The sequence below is a fragment of the Meleagris gallopavo genome, chromosome 1 (genome assembly GCF_000146605.3).
Source record: "Meleagris gallopavo isolate NT-WF06-2002-E0010 breed Aviagen turkey brand Nicholas breeding stock chromosome 1, Turkey_5.1, whole genome shotgun sequence".
Taxonomy (NCBI): Eukaryota; Metazoa; Chordata; class Aves; order Galliformes; family Phasianidae; genus Meleagris; species Meleagris gallopavo.
Window position 1 is genome coordinate 150,032,906 of NC_015011.2, and position 15,845 is coordinate 150,048,750.

Below are 15,845 nucleotides of genomic sequence, written 5' to 3' on the forward strand. Positions count from 1 at the left end.
TTAGAGGCAGCCTGGGCTGTAATGATCATGCCCTGGTGGAGTTTGTGATCAGAAGGAATGCAGGCCTTGCAAGAAGTAGAGTACGGACCCTTAACTTCAGGAGAGCAAATGCTCATCTGCTCAAGGAACTGCTGGATGGGATCTCCTGGGAAACTGTCCTTGAGAGCATAGGAACAGAATTAGAGCTAGCAGCTCTTTAAGGACACCCTTCTGAGAGCACAATGGCTCTCCATTCCCCAGCAGAAGAAATCGAGTAAAGGAGGTGGGCGACTGGAATGGCTAAGCAAGGACCTGCTGCTTAAACCGAGGGAAAAGAAATATACATGAAGTAGAAGCAGGGCTGTGTAGGCTGGGAAGAACACAGGGACATTGTCTACATGTGTAGAAATAAGATCAGGAAAGCCAAGGAGCTGAACTTGGTGAGGGATGTGGATAATAACAAGAAAGGGTTCTACAGGTACATAGGCAGGAGGAGACAGGCCAAGGACAGTGGTAAATGATACTGTGAATAAATGAGGGTGGAAAACTGGCTTCCTCAGATATAGAAAAAGCTCAAGGTACTTAATGATTGCTTTGCCTTGGTCTTCACTGGCGGTCAGGCTCCTCCCCATGTCTGCCAGGACCCTGAAGCCCTAGGTGTGGGTGAGAGGAACAAATTCTGTCCCAGTGTAACAGTTGATTAAATCCAAGTCCTCTTCATGAAACTGAATGTATATAGGTCTATGCAGCTGTATGATATCCATCCCAGGGTTCTGAGAAAAATGGCTGATGTGGTTGCCGATGCTCTCCATCATATTTGGAAAACCATGGCTGTCGGTGAGATCTCCGTTGACTGGAAAAAGGGAAATGTTACTCACATTTTTAAGAAAGGGAGAAAGGATGACCCAGAGAACTACAGGCCGGTGAGCCTCACCTTTGTGCCTGAAAAGATCATGGAGCAGATTCTCCTCGTTACCATGTCTAGGCACATACAAGATGAAGAGGTGATCCAATTCAGCCTTGGTGAAGCATGACTTCACCAAGGGCAGATCATGCCTGACCAGTCCGTGGCCTTCTATGATGGAGTAATAGCATTGATAGATGGGGGAAGGGCAATGGATGTCAACTACCTGGACTTCTGCAAAGCCTTTTACATGGTTCCTCACCACATCCTTCTCTCTAAAGTGGAGAGGTATGGATTTGAAGGATGGTTGGTTCTATGGATGAGGAATTGGTTGGCTGGATGCTGCCAAAGGGTTGTGATCAATGATTCCATGTCAGGGTGGAGGCCAGTCACAAGCGGTGTCCATCTTAGGACCGGTACTCTTCAACATCTTCATCAATGACACAGACAATGGCTTCGAGTGCACCCTCAGCAAGTTTGCGGTGCAGTTGATACACTGGAAGGAAGGGAAGCCATCCAGAGTGACCTGGACAGTCTGGAGAAGTGGGCCCATAAAAACCTAATGAAGTTCAATAACGCTAAGTGCAGGGTGCTGCACTTGGGTTAGAGCAATCCCAGGTATTTATACAGACTAAGGGAAGAGCAGCCCTGTGGAGAAGGACTTGGGGGTCCTGGTGGGTGAGAAGCTGGATGTAAGCCAGCAGTGTGCGCTTGCAGCCCAGAAGGCCAACTGCATTCTGGGCTACATTAAAAGAGGAGTGGCCAACAGGGAGAGGGAGGTGATTGTCCCCCTCTACTCAGCTCTTGTGAGGCTCCATATGGAGTACTCCATCCAGACTGAGCACAAGAAATACGCAGAGCTCTTGGAGCAGCTCCAGAGGAGGGCCACTAAGATGATCAGAGGGCTGGAGCACCTCTCCTATGAGGAAAGGCTGATGGAACCTGGATTGTTCAGATCGGAGAAGGCTCCAGGGAGACCTTATTGTGGACTTCCAGTACTTGAAAGGAGCATACCAACTGGAGGGGGAATGACTGCTTACATGGCTGGATAGTCATAGGACAAGGAGAAATGGTTTTAAACTGAGATGAGGAGGTTTAGGTTATATATTAGGATGATGTTTTTCACTCAGATGGTGGTGACATAATGGAACAGGTTGTCCAGAGAGGTTGTGGATGTCCCATCCCTGGATGCATTCAAAACAAGGCTGGATGTGGCTTTGAGAAGCCTGGTTTCTGCCAAATGTTTCTCCCAATGCTTAAAAGTTCTGCCACCCTTTGCTTTCAACCCATTGTAGCGTTCGATCTTACCAGAAGCTGGTGCTTCTGGTAAGAAGATATGATATGATAAACCCACTCAATGACATGTCCTTTGGCTGAAATATCTACAAGTGAACTTTTGAAATGAGTCCCATTCTCATGAGTCAATTCTTTCTGGGGTGCCACATTGTCACAGGACTTGCTTCTCCAAACCTAATATGGTGTTTCGGGTGGTAGCATGGAGTACTGCAATACGTTTCAGGCCACCCAGTGGTTGCTTCCACCATAGTAAGTACATAATACTTACCATTGCGAGATTGTGGCAAGGTGATACAATCATCTTGCCACGCCTCCCCATACTTATACTTTTGCCATTGCCCTTCCCCCCAGGGAGGTTTCATCCTCTTGGCTTGTTTAATTATGGCACATGTGTCACGGTCATGGATAATCTGTGCAATAGAGTCCATAGTTCAGTCCACCCCTCTGCCTCTAGCACACTTGTATGTCGTATCTCTTCCTCGATGGCCTGAGGTCTCATGGGCCCATCGAACTAAAAATAACTCTCCCTTGTTCTGCCAGTTGAGCCACATCCATTTTGGTGGCTTGATCTACTTGATAGTTATTTTGCTGTTCTTCAGTAGCCCTACTCTTGGGCACATGAGCATCTACATGATGCACCTTTATAAACCATATATTTTGTTCAGGTAACAATGTTTTTCCACAGTTCAGCAGCCCAAATAGATTTACCCCTCCGTTGCCAGTTGTTTTGTTCCCACTTGTAACCACCTCCACAAGGCATTTGCCACCATCCATGAGTCAGTATAAAGCACTGGCCACCTCTCCCGTTCAGCAACATCTAAGACCAGTTGGACTGCCTTTACCTCTGCCAACTGATTTGATTCTCCTTGTCCTTCAGTGGCCCCTGCAACTCGTCATGCTGGGCTCCACACAGCAGCTTTCCATCTGCGATGCTTCCCTACAATATGACATGATCCATCTGTGAACAGGGCATATTTTTTTTTTCATTTTCTCATAGTTCATTGTATGGTGGGGCCTCTTTTGCATGCAATACCTCTTCTGCTAGTGATGTTCCAAACCAGAACACTCAGAAAAGATTGTGTCTCTTTCTTGCTAGTGGGTGGAGACAGCTGTGATCTTGTCGCTCTTATCTCCTGGGATGTGATGATGCCATCTTGCCCCACTCCTGGGAACTGAATTTCTTGGGCAGGTCCTTTCACTGTGTTTCGCTTAATAGCAAAACCAGCATGCAGAAGAATTTGGATTATTTGCTCTCCTTTCTTAAAAACTTCCTCTGCTGTATTGTCCCACACAGCAATGTCATCAATTGCAGGTGCTCGGGAGCACCGCCCTGTTGCAAGGTGGTTTGGATCAACGCATGGCAAATGGTCAGGCTGTGTTTCCACCCCTGGGACAAATGGTTCCAGGTGTACTGAACGTCCCTCCAGGTAAAAGCAAACTATGGCCTGCATTCTGTGGCCAAAGGAATGGAAAAGAATGCACTGGCAATGTCAATGTGGCATACCATTTGGCTGCTTCCAACTCCAGTTCGTACCGGAATTCTAACATATCTTGCACAGCAGCACTCAGTGGGAGTGTGACTTCATTCAGGCCGTGGCAGTCTACCTCCAGCCTCCATTCTCCACTGGCTTTATGCACTGGCCACATGGGGCTGTTAAAAGGCGAGTGAGTTTTGCTGATCACTCCCTGACTCTCTAGCTGACAAATCAGCTTATGAATGGGGAGCAAGGAATCCCTATTGGTGTGGTACTGCTGTCTGTGTACTGTTTTAGTAGCGATGGGTACCTGCTGTCCTTTTACCTGTAGTAACCTCAAAATAGACAAATCTTCTGACTGGCCAGACAAATCAGACAGCTGCTTAATGCTGTCTTTATTTACAGCAGCTATGCCAAATGCCCATTGGTAACCCTTGAGATCCCTGAAATTCCCCCTTCTGAGATAATCTATACTGAGTATGCATGGAGCCCCCTGTCCAGTCACTATAGGATGCTTCTGCTAGTCTTTACCAGTGAGGCTTATTTCTGCCTCCAACACAGACAACTCTTGAGAGCCCCCAGTCACTCCAGAAATATAAATCAATTCTGTCCCTTTATAACTCGAGGGCTTCAGAGTGCACTGGGCACCGGTGTTCACCAGTGCCTAATATTCCCGTGGTTCTGACATGCCAGGCCATTGAATCCACACAGTCCAATACACTCTATTATCCTTTCAACCCCTGACTGGGGGCAGGGCCCCTCTATTGGTTACCAACTTCAGTGGTGCTTGATCTGCTTTGTAATTCTCTCACCCATGCTCGTAGTGCAGGAGTGGATTTGTCGTACCACTTCTTCATGTCCTCTCCATGCTCACAGAAGTAGCTCCACAGAGCAGCACGCAACATAGATTTACTGTAGTCATTTGCTCGAGCAGGGAGGTGTTTGCCTTTGATAGCTAATATTTTAATCAGTTTGATCAGCTCCTTCAGCAGATTCTTTTGATCATCCTGGTCTTCATTGGGTGTTCCTGATACTGCCATGTATTCATCGTGTTTAATCACTAGGAACAGTTCCTCCAGCATGCCGTCCTGTTTTTTCTCCATTTTATCTAGTCTTTCTGTCATTTGGGAGATGGCTGAGATGGAAGCATAGGATGGCGGTAATTTTTGTTCAAAGTTTTGAAGGTAAGAATCAGTTCAAAAACTGGGGGGGTCTTCTGTTTAGGTCCTCGTATTTATCAAATGTTACTATCAGTGTACTGGCATACCTTTCTGGTGCTGTTCTTGTGAGCTTCTGCCATATCAGGTGTACTCCTCAGTCTCTCAGGATCATGGCCCTGGCATGGATCATTATGAATAAACGTGGGAACATACAGTGTTTCCACCATGGCTGTTTCTCTCAAATATTGGTTGCCTTTCTCAACAGTATTCCATTCTCTCATCTCAGGCTCCAGATCATCTTTGAAGGGATGTCTTCACAGCTAATATCCTTGCACATATGCCAGAAGGTGGCAACTCCATTCAGATATCTACTAATCCCTTTATCAATAGCTGAGTCTCAGGCAATGTTCCCTAGTTGGTGAGCTTTGTTACCATCTATGGACATGCTATTGGCTCTGTTGTCCCAGCACCGAAGCAACCAGGTGAAAGAGTTTCATTCAGGTGCCATATAAACTTCTTTCTCGAGCCTTGGATTTCAGTCATTTTCAGGGGTCGACTAGTAGTGTTAACTGTGATTTGCTCCTCCCCACTTTCTTCTCCATGTCTCTTACTTTTCTCAGTTGCCTTTCTCGGTGATGGTGGTTTTGAGGAGGGCCTCATCTGGATCTTCCTCTACTTCCTCCGCTTCTTTTTCTTTCCGTTCTAGATGAGAGGATGCCCATTTCCATTTCTGGCCTTCCACAGGGGCAACTGACATTGATACTGGTGCTTCCTGTGATCGATTGGATTTGACTTGGAGGTTTCCTCCTTTGGTTTGGATCTCAATTTGGAAACTCTCTTCCTCCAGAATAGTATTATATAGAGCGCAGTAAGCACAAGCCAAGCCCCAAATAAGCCGTTCCTCTTCAGATCTTTCTGAGCCATCCCTTACTCAAATACTCGTTTAGTTTCTCAGGATCCCACAGGCATTCAAGAGTAAAATCCATGACACCAGGGGTCTCCACGCTTCTAATCTCTTTCCTAAATCTCTCCGTATCCCCTGCCATTCAACATTTGTCTGGTTTTGGGAAAAGTTTCCTCCACGTAATGTAAAATACTATTGCAGAGAAGACATTCAGAGAGACTGACAGCACACTACCTAAGCTGGCACCCTGAACATGCATAAGGAACTGGGAAGAGCACCTGGAAAGCAGTCCAAACATCATATTATCTATCAAATAAGCCAGGATGAATAGGAAGTAGGCAGGTATCTCCATCAGTGCCCTTAATTGGCTATACATATATGCCACTCCGACACTGAACATGATGAAAGTAAAAAGAAACTAATATATTCCAAGGAACATAACGGTCCTTAGTCCTCTATACAATGCTCTTAAAATGAAGCAGATGTCCATAGCTGCCCGCATTCTCCACCAATAATTGTCACGGAGTTATCTCTAGATCTGAGTCCATGACAGGGGCACAAACCCAGAAAGAGACAAAAGAGAGAGGGGGAAAAAAAAATCTACCCCACCTTTTGCAGCGCAGCCAGCCCCGGGCAGGCCATGCACTCCAGGAGAGGGGAAGGTTAGGGAGATGGTAGATGGGTCTAAAAAATACAACAGCAATGATCTGAGGAGGAACAGTAATTTACTAAATCCAACAGAATCAAACAAACTGAGACAGAAAAGTGTCCAAAATACGAGGCAATAGAGGTGTATTCTTATGCTAGTAGACTGCAGGGGAAGTAAGTGCTTTTTCTCCAAACAAAGAAAGCAAACAAAGAGAGCTCGAGTCATTGAGAGAGAGCTGCTGGTGTCCTGCCAGGAGCTCCACCTTTCTTCCTCCACGCGCCAAGTCCTCTGGGAATGCTGCTCGTCACCTCCTCTCCAAGAACCCAAAATGCCCAAAAAAGCAGTCCATGGAATCAAAACATTAACTCTTTAACACCCATTATTTTACATGATGTTCTGATGTGGAATACCGACAAAAAAAATCACAAAAACACAACACTGGTGTTGGTGACCCTGCCCAAAGCAGGGGGGTTTAAATTAGATGATCTTTGAGGCCCTTTTCAACCCAGGCCATTCTATTTTATGATTAGCAGACTTACCCTGTCAACCACAGCTCATGACCTCACTGTTCTCACATTAGCTCTGATGCTCCTGCTGTTACATGATAATTCACCAAATTGCTTTTAGTTCCTTTTAATAGAATGCCAAGGTTCTCCCTTCTTATGCTTTGAATCAAATCACTGTATTTGTGTGCTCTCCTCTTGAGCTGCAGCAGGCCATTCACTCACCTTGAGCCTAGTGAAACTGCATTTTGCTTCCTATATTGCTGATTAATCACTGTGCAGTAATTATGTCCCATTCTGTAAGCAGCTTAAAAAAAAAAATAAAGCAACGAGTGTTCCCTTGGAACTGGTTGTGTTGCTACAGATGTACTCCTGTTTATAAGCATCTCACACAGGCATTCTGAAAAAGTAAAGTAATTGCCACGCCACTCCAGCCCCAGCCAGGAACCAAACTCTGCTACTACTGCAAGGCTTCAAAGATGCATTGTAACAGACTCTTTGCCTTCTATCTGTGATACAAAACTGTCACTCAAATTCAGGGAAGAGACATCTGTATTTTGCTGACTATGCAGGTGAAGGAAGCAAAGTGGTGACAAGATACCCCCCACACACAATCTAACACACTTGCTGCCTCTTCCCACCTCACCAAACCTCTCCTTCATGAAATGTGTAACAGCTCATAGGCTCCAGTCATAGAAACCAAACAAACGCAGTAAGGCACATACTGAGGGAAGCAGACACTCAAGCCAGCCCCAGCACACAGCAGAATTGGTTGCACCGGAAGATCCTTGTACAGCTCGTGTCCCACATCCAGTGGCAGCCAGGTGCCAGCTGTTGCCATGTGTGGGAGCTGCCTCTTGCTCAGCCTCTAGCTCTGTAAGTAAGGTCTGTGCTGGAGCCACATCAGCTTGCCCTTAGGAGCTGGTGTTTGTAGTTGTACAGAGCTGTCAGTCAGAGATCCCTGCTATTCAACTTGCAAGAAGACAGATTCTTTTCTGTGGCCTAGCAAAACTTGCCCAGAACAAGTTCAATTAAAAGCGTTTCATGTCAGAGGAGTGCTCCAAAATCCTCAGGCATTTTCTGGCAAAAGCACAGTTTAGTTCTGCTGTCAGCAATTAAACACCAGAAGATGTTTTGTTTCCAACAGGCAAAGGAACCTCCTCATAAACAACTTTGAGATAAGGGAACTTCATAGGTAAAAACCAGTATTCCAAGTTGTAAAAGAGATAAAACTGATGATTCAAGATGACACGATCAATTATTTTTAAGAGATCCACAAAAAACTCTCTGACTGTCTTGTGAGGTTTGAAGGGATAGTAGAAGTCTCTTATAGCTGCTGCCAGCGTCTTGTTTCCTAGAGGTCCAAAAATTGATGTTTCGTTTCCCAAATAAATAGGTTCTCCACTGAATAATATTATGCTGGTGTAGTTTGTTTGGATCTTATTGAACGTAGCTCCCAGGTCAGCCAGCTTCTGATATGTTCTCAGTATGAATTTAGAGCATTCATAAGAGTCAAACCATACAACTGATTTTTTTTCGGGACTTGCTTGAACTGTCCAGGTCTCATAGTAAATGCCTGTCTCATTGTCGTACTTCACCCATTTTGCCATTTCATTAAACATGGTTCCTGTAAGAGATGGAAATAAGTATTATAGAGACAAGGGAACAAATATACGGCTCAAAATGTTCTCTCTCCAGGTTCACCTCCCTTCTCTGCAAAAGTTTACCTATCACATTACCTATCCGCAGAGATGCAAGGTACACATTGGAGGGAGAATTCATACTCATTGAATAAACTAAAAGTAACTTGTTATCCGTAAATGTAAGTTGCCCAAATGGTCTTTTTTTTTTTTTTGTTTGCCATGTCTGTCACGGAGTTATCTCTAGATCTGAGTCTGTGACAGTGGCACAAAATCAGAAAGAGACAAAAGAGAGAGAACCAGAACATTAACTCTTTAACTCCCACTGTGTTACATGATACTCTGTTGTGGAATACCGACAACAAAGAAACACAAAATCATAACATTCCATCCCTTATTCTACATCACTACACCATGCTTAACATATATCTATGTATACAAACAAAACTGTAATTAACATGCATTACATATGCACATATCTATATACATATATATACACATGGAATCATTGACTGCACTCCCCCAACATCAAATTCCCTTGTGGTACACATTGAACATCAACATTTTTCTCCATCACCCACCAAGTGGACCCAGGTCCCTATGCAAAAACAGTTCCAAGGAGAGGTTTGCCCTTTCCAGAAGCTGGAAGGACCCAAACCATTTCTCCCAACATGCTTTTAATGTGTACCACAGAGACCTTATCTCCTTTGAGAGTATGTAGGGAGTTGAATTGTGTAGGACCGTCACGATTGATCAATCCTCTAGTATTGACCAACCAGGTGGCTTCTGCCAAATGTTTCTACCAATGCTTAAATGTTCTGCCACCCTTTGCTTTCAACATGGTTTTTAACAATCCGCTGTAGCATTCAATCTTACCAGAAGCTGGTGCATCATAGGGAATATGAAAAATCCACTCAATGCCATGTTCTTTGGCTGAAATATCCACGAGTTACCAGTTATCAGTGCCCTTAATTGGCTATACATATATGCCACTCCGACACTGAACATGATGAAAGTAAAAAGAAACTAATATATTCCAAGGAACATAACGGTCCTTAGTCCTCTATACAATGCTCTTAAAATGAAGCAGATGTCCATAGCTGCCCGCATTCTCCACCAATAATTGTCACTGAGTTATCTCTAGATCTGAGTCCATGACAGGGGCACAAACCCAGAAAGAGACAAAAGAGAGAGGGGGAAAAAAAAAATCTACCCCACCTTTTGCAGCACAGCCAGCCCCGGGCAGGTCTTGCGCTCCAGGAGAGGGGGAAAGGGGGAAGGGTAGAGAGATAGCAGACGAGTCCAAAAAAAAAAACCCAAACAAAACAAAAAAAACCAAAACCAAAAACAAACAAACAAACAAACAAACAAAAAAAACCAACAACGATCTGAGGAGGAACAGTAATTTACTAAATCCAACAGAATCAAACAAACTGAGAGAGAAAAGCGTGTCCAAAATACAAGGTAGTAGACGAGTAGTTTTATTTTATGCTAGTAGACTGCAGGGGAAGTAAGTGCTTTTTCTCCGTGGCAAACAAAGAGAGTTCAAGTCAGTGAGAGAGAACTGCTGGTGTCCTGCCAGGAGCTCCACCTTTCTTCCTCTGCACACCAGGTCCTTCGGGAATGTTTCTCTGCTCCTCACCTCCCCTCTGAGAACCCAAAATGCCCAAAAAAGCAGTCCACGAATCAAAACATTAATTCTTTAATACCCACTGTTTTACATGATGTCCTGATGTGACAAAAATCACAAAACCACAACACCTGTCCCTTGCTACTATGCCAGAACTTTCAAACTTTGGAGAAGTGACACTCATTATTGCATTTATCCATGCAGACAAACAGAGCAGGTAGTACTATCTTCAACATACGCTGACAATGTTCACCAGAGCAACAGGTGTTTCTGCCCTTCCTATTATTGCAACTTAATTCTGTAATTCGAGGCTAAGTTTTCATGCTTCTTCACAAAAGAAGGCTAAGTAACCTCTGACTGGGATAGCTGACACTTCCTCAGCAATGTCAAACTAAGCCAAAATATAGAAGTGGTACATGAAGACCAGCAAACTTAAATACTTAGGTTATATATATGTATATTTGGAATACATAATTGAAATGTTCTGCTGAAGGGCCATTTCACAAATGAAAAGGAAAAAACATCTCTAACTCAGTTCATCTCTGCCATAGCACCCTATGGGTGATGAATTTGCCTCCTCAAAACAGATGTGAAGCACAGGGCTCATCTGTGTGTTTTCCCCAATATTCCTAGCCATACATTTCAGTTCAGCTCTTCCCTCAGTCACTGCACTGGGTACAGCTGTCTTTGACTCAGATCCAACTATCACCTCACATTCATAACACAGCCACATTTTTTTTATGCAATACATCAGAAGGCAGTCAGATGGAGGTTGCAATCCTGGGGCTGTTCTAAGCCACAATCTCTTGAGCTACAAGTGTCACTGCTGTGCAACTGTGCTTGGGCTAATGAGTAATCTGTGACTGTCACTAATGCTGCCCTACACACAACAGGGTCTCACATTTATTTAAAGTGGTATCTTTCCCAAGCTTCAAGGAGAGTGCTGCATGCTCCACACAATCCCCCAACACAAGCTGCATAGGTCTTGTTTCCAAACCCACTTTTCATTACAGAAGACATGCATGTCACACTTATCCCAAGGTAAGGCATGTATGCAGGCAAATATCACAGAGCAAAGACAGGTCTGCACTCTGTCTTCTCATGCTGCCCCTTTATAACTTGTTCCTCATACTTAAAGAGTTTTCGGGCTTCACAGTAAACATGACAATCATTCTGTTTAACTATCCACTACAATGGACTGCATTGTAGTTGTGCTTGCAGCTCCCTTTTATAATTCCTACCAGATTAGCTTCCCAGGGGGTATCCTGCAATGTACGTCACTGAACAGGATTTGCCTCTCCTAACAAGACCAAGATGGACTTAACATGAAGTTCTGGCTTTAACAACTTTAGCTAACCAAAAATATTACTGGTTCATGCCTGCTTCCCTGATAATGTGTTAGAAGATGCTCAGGCTGTCAGAAACTCAAACTTTAGATATCCCTGCCCTACCTCCACAAAAAAAGCATAACCCTATATAATATTGTCCTGGTCAACAGCATTAAAAAAAAAAAAAAATCAAAATGCTTCACTGTGGCCTCTGACACTGCTGACCAACCATCCATTAGGGTTCTGAAGAGGAAAGAGGGCCCACGTGTCCCATGGATTGAAGTTCTCTCCCACAAGGTGAAATGCTTTTTGTCAGGTCAGATGGGTCATAATTCTGTCTGCCTGTGTTTGTACACATTCTGCCATGGCAACTTTCAGATTCCTAGTCAAATTCAGAGATGCCACTTTCCTATAAGCTTTGTGGACATGGAAAGCAAGACAGCCTAGGACAGTAACAATGCCTCCAGAGGCACCAGAGCCTCTCTTTTCTTAGCCATTAAATAATCCACACAGACAGAGAGCACTACAAATTCCACAAATGTATGAAATATTTATCTTAGTGTTTGCACAAAATAATCTAACCACATCAGGCATTGAAGCCTTTGGTCATGAGATACAAACTCACAAGAAAGCAGTTTCACTGCTTAAAGAGCCACCTAGAATTTCTTTGCTAAAGCAGTGAGAGAATATAGAGACTGCCCAACACACACCCGCTGTTATCAGACACTGAAGGCTACCTTGAACCACTTACTACACCACCTTTAGAAGTGAGTTGTTTTATTCAAGTCCTCAGGGAGCTCTGTTCACAACTCATTCACTGTATTACTACAGTCATCAACCAGATTTATTTAAATGACCTTTCCATTTTAGGATTTCAGTTTTCAGTATATACCAGGAAGTTATTCTGGTGATCATCCATGAATTTAGTGGAATAAATTCTGGTTTTGTTCTATGACGTCACAGAAAAGACCTTTTATTAGGGACATTAGCACAGCTTTTATGACACCAAATGGAGAATATGGAAATTGAGATGTGTATTTTTGACATCTATGAGTATTCTTAAATATGCTTTAATTACTTGTTTGGTAATGCACATTTTTTCACCAATTTTTCCATTCTCAGCAGTCATCCACTCCTTCACAATAGAGGGCTTTGTTTTGATGACAGCATGTGAAAACTCCATGACTTCTCTGTATAAGCTATTCTTCTATTTTTATAGTGAGGAGACTCAAGTGGTTTTGCACAGCAACTTCCAATGACACCCACTTAACAACACTTCAGAGCGTCCTGTTCAAAATGCAGCAGCCTCACATCCCTTTCTCTCATAAAAGAAGTGCAGAGATAGCATTGAAATCAGCAGAATCGGCCACTTATGCTACAAATAACCATAAATGAAAAGACACTTCTTAACCTGAAGACAAAGTTGACTGCATTTTATAATATTAGCACCATCCAAAGCATCTAAAATATACCTGATATTTTGGTCACGAGAACCAGAGTTCCGTTTTCCTTCCAGTGTGCATCATCTATTCCTTCATAAAAGCAAGCAGCTCCCTGGTTACACCAGAACGGTGCATCCATTCCAGGCCGGAGATGTGGAAACGTGCAGTTCCCAAGCTGGAAGAGCTCATACCACTCCATTGTGTAGTTTTTGCCAGTTAAACTGCTCTTGAAGCCCACAGCATCATGCATAATTTTCTGGAAAAGAACAAAAACTTTAACAGAAAGAAAAATAATTCTACAAAACTGCCAGCAGCTTGACCTGCACACCAGATCTGGTATTTGAGTGCTGTTGAGTAGCAGGGTGGGAAGAGGGGGAGTGGCTCCTATTCCCATTTTCAGTAGTTTTGATGCACAACATACTAGATGGTATCACGCACATACTTCTAACATGGAATCAGGCTGTCTCAGTGCTTGTTTATCTATACATCGTACATTCTGTAATCTGGAGGCAGACACTCAGTGGGACCTCAACATCAAAATCCACGCTTACTTTTGATGCTTACCTCACAAAGGAATCAAAGAAATAAGGAGCAAAACTGCATTACCAGCAACAGATCTTAGCAATGAAAGCCAAAAAACAACTGAGATATTTATTTTTAAAGCTGTACAGTAAATTCATAAATTCAATCTCAGTTTAACAAGTAAGGTGAAGACATTTGAAGCTATCTCTATTTTTGGTTCTGTGCTTTGTTTTGATGCCGCTGCTTTATGTCCATTAATATTTCTTACTAGGGATCAAGCTCTGAAACTTACTTATGCTAGTTACAGCTATAGATATTGTTGAAGTTGAGATGCTATCATATTTGTATGACTCCACATACACCTGAATTCTATAGTAATTATAATATCCAAGAAAGTGCACTGCTTCTGCAGTAAAGAAACTCAAATTGTAATGATGCGTGTATATGAAATACAGTGTGCAGCTTGGTAGTGGAACACACACCAACTGACAATGATGGTCATGCTCTTTTCTTTAGCTGAAATGAATCTTGTAACTCTTTCCAGAAACTTACTGTTCTTCTTATTGACCCTGGCTGTTAAATTTGTCTGAATCTCCTGCTACAGCTTTGCTAAACAAAAACATCACCTTACCAAATGTCCAAGTAGATCCCCATATTTAAATTCCCATACTGGAGCCTGTAATCGATACACTTCAACAATATCTTCTTCTTTCATAAACGGAATAGCAGAGCCAGTGGGACAGAAAGTGTAACGAGCTTGGCAGTAAGGATCAGTTTTTGGACGGAAATCAAAGCGCCTGTGTTGAGAAAGAGAAGCACAGACAGTAATAAGCACAGCTTCACTGCTGGAGTCATTCCTCTAACTTCCTAAGAGCCTATGTCAGAGGGCTCAGGTGTGTGGCACCTCCCAAAGCTAGATACTGTGATAAAGATGCTGTAATGCTTGGAGAGTACAAGTCTGTAACACTGCTGAGTGTTACAAGTCTTTCTTTCCCCATTTCCTTCAGATTCACTCTCTGTACCTCACCCACAGAAAGGTTCCCATATTCCTGTTAAGAAGGTGAAAGCTGGAAAGTAAACACACAGCCAGAAAACAGACTTACACTAGCCATACATTTAAGTCCTATTTCTAAAATACCTAAAGTTTTCATTTCCCCTCCCACTGCATCTGCACATGACAACAAGCAAGTTACAAAGCACTAAAACACTGCATTTCTGAGTGTCAGACTGAAAGGCCTGTACTGTGATTTTCACCATCCTGAGACCAAATCTTGCAAGTACTGAGCTTACTGGAAAATCTGGAAGACTCCTGACTGCAAAATCAACTCCTTAGGCACCAGCTGATGTAAATGTAGCTGTAGGAGTTATACTCAAGCTTTCAGAGCCTCAAATATTCAGTAGATTTTTTTACTCAGAGGGTGGTAAGGCACTGGAACAGGTTGGCCAGATTGCTGGTGGGTACCCTATCCCTAGAGGCATTCAAGGCCAGGCTGGATGAGGCCCCAGGCAGCCTCACCTGGTGGGCAGGAGCGCTGCCAACAGCAGAGTATTGGAACCAGGTAATCTTTAAGTCCCCTTACACTCCAAGCCCTTCTATGATGCTATGTATTTGACAGCAGTTAAACTGTGTAACATCTGCCTCTACGAACAGCAAACTCCTGAAAAATACACAATTGTAGGCTTCCTCCTGAAGGGGCTCATGCAAAGCCCTGTCCATTTCCTTCAGCTTAATGCAGTAATACACAGTCCCCTGCTTTCACCAGCAGCACTGGCCTTCTTCTGGAAGTAAGTGCTATGTAGCAGCAATCAGGATTTTATTTCATTCCACTTATCATGAAATGAATTTCGACAGTAAGCCAAGCCAAGCCAGCCTAATTTCTTCACAACGTTTTATTAAAACAGGAATTTCACTCAGGGGGTGGTGACACACTGGAACAGGTTGCCCAAGGAGGTTGTGGATGCCCCATCCCTGGAGGTATTCAAGGCCAGGCTGGATGTGGCTCTGGGCAGCCTGGTCTAGTGGTCGGCGACCCTGCATGTAGCAGCAGGGTTGAAACTCGATGATCATTGTGGTTCTTTTCAACCCAGTCCAATCTATGATTCTATGATATGATTCTATGAATTAAACAAACACTTTGGAACAAGAGCTCTCATTTCTACGGACAGAGGAAGGAAAAAGGCAGCTCTCTGGACAATCTATGATACCTGTTCTCTTGTGAGCTCACCGCACCAAGCACAGCAGTAGCAACAAATCATGTAAGCCTACTGTTATTAAAAACACGAATCTCTGCACAGCCTTTCTTAACTTAGTGAAAACCACCAGGCGCCCAGGAAAACACAGAAGTGCTTTCCAGCCCCGCCTCAGCCTCGGCCCCTGCCCCGCCCGTCACGCGCCGCAGGTCGGGAGGAGGGG

At 43.7% G+C, this 15,845-nt stretch overlaps 1 protein-coding gene across 1 annotated transcript; it reads right to left on the reverse strand.

Moving 5' to 3' along the window:
* Positions 1–6,424: 6,424 nt before the first annotated feature.
* CLN5 (CLN5 intracellular trafficking protein) lies at positions 6,425–15,106 on the reverse strand. The gene is made up of 3 exons (XM_019610624.2): positions 14,064–15,106; positions 12,941–13,166; positions 6,425–8,497 (listed from the first exon to the last, which is right to left on the reverse strand). The coding sequence occupies exons 1-3, from the start codon at positions 14,145–14,147 to the stop codon at positions 7,986–7,988; spliced, it is 822 nt and encodes a 273-aa protein (XP_019466169.1). The 5' UTR covers positions 14,148–15,106; the 3' UTR covers positions 6,425–7,985.
* Between the last annotated feature and the right edge of the window lie 739 nt (positions 15,107–15,845).

Excerpts from the sequence above, each read along its gene's own strand:
- CLN5 (XM_019610624.2), bottom strand. The coding sequence starts at position 14,147 with ATGAAAGAAGAAGATATTGTTGAAGTGTATCGATTACAGGCTCCAGTA. Across the intron at positions 13,167-14,063 it reads GGGATCTACTTGGACATTTG|AAAATTATGCATGATGCTGT; the intron begins GTAAGGTGATGT and ends GTTCTTTTCCAG. Across the intron at positions 8,498-12,940 it reads TCTCGTGACCAAAATATCAG|GAACCATGTTTAATGAAATG; the intron begins GTATATTTTAGA and ends CATCTCTTACAG.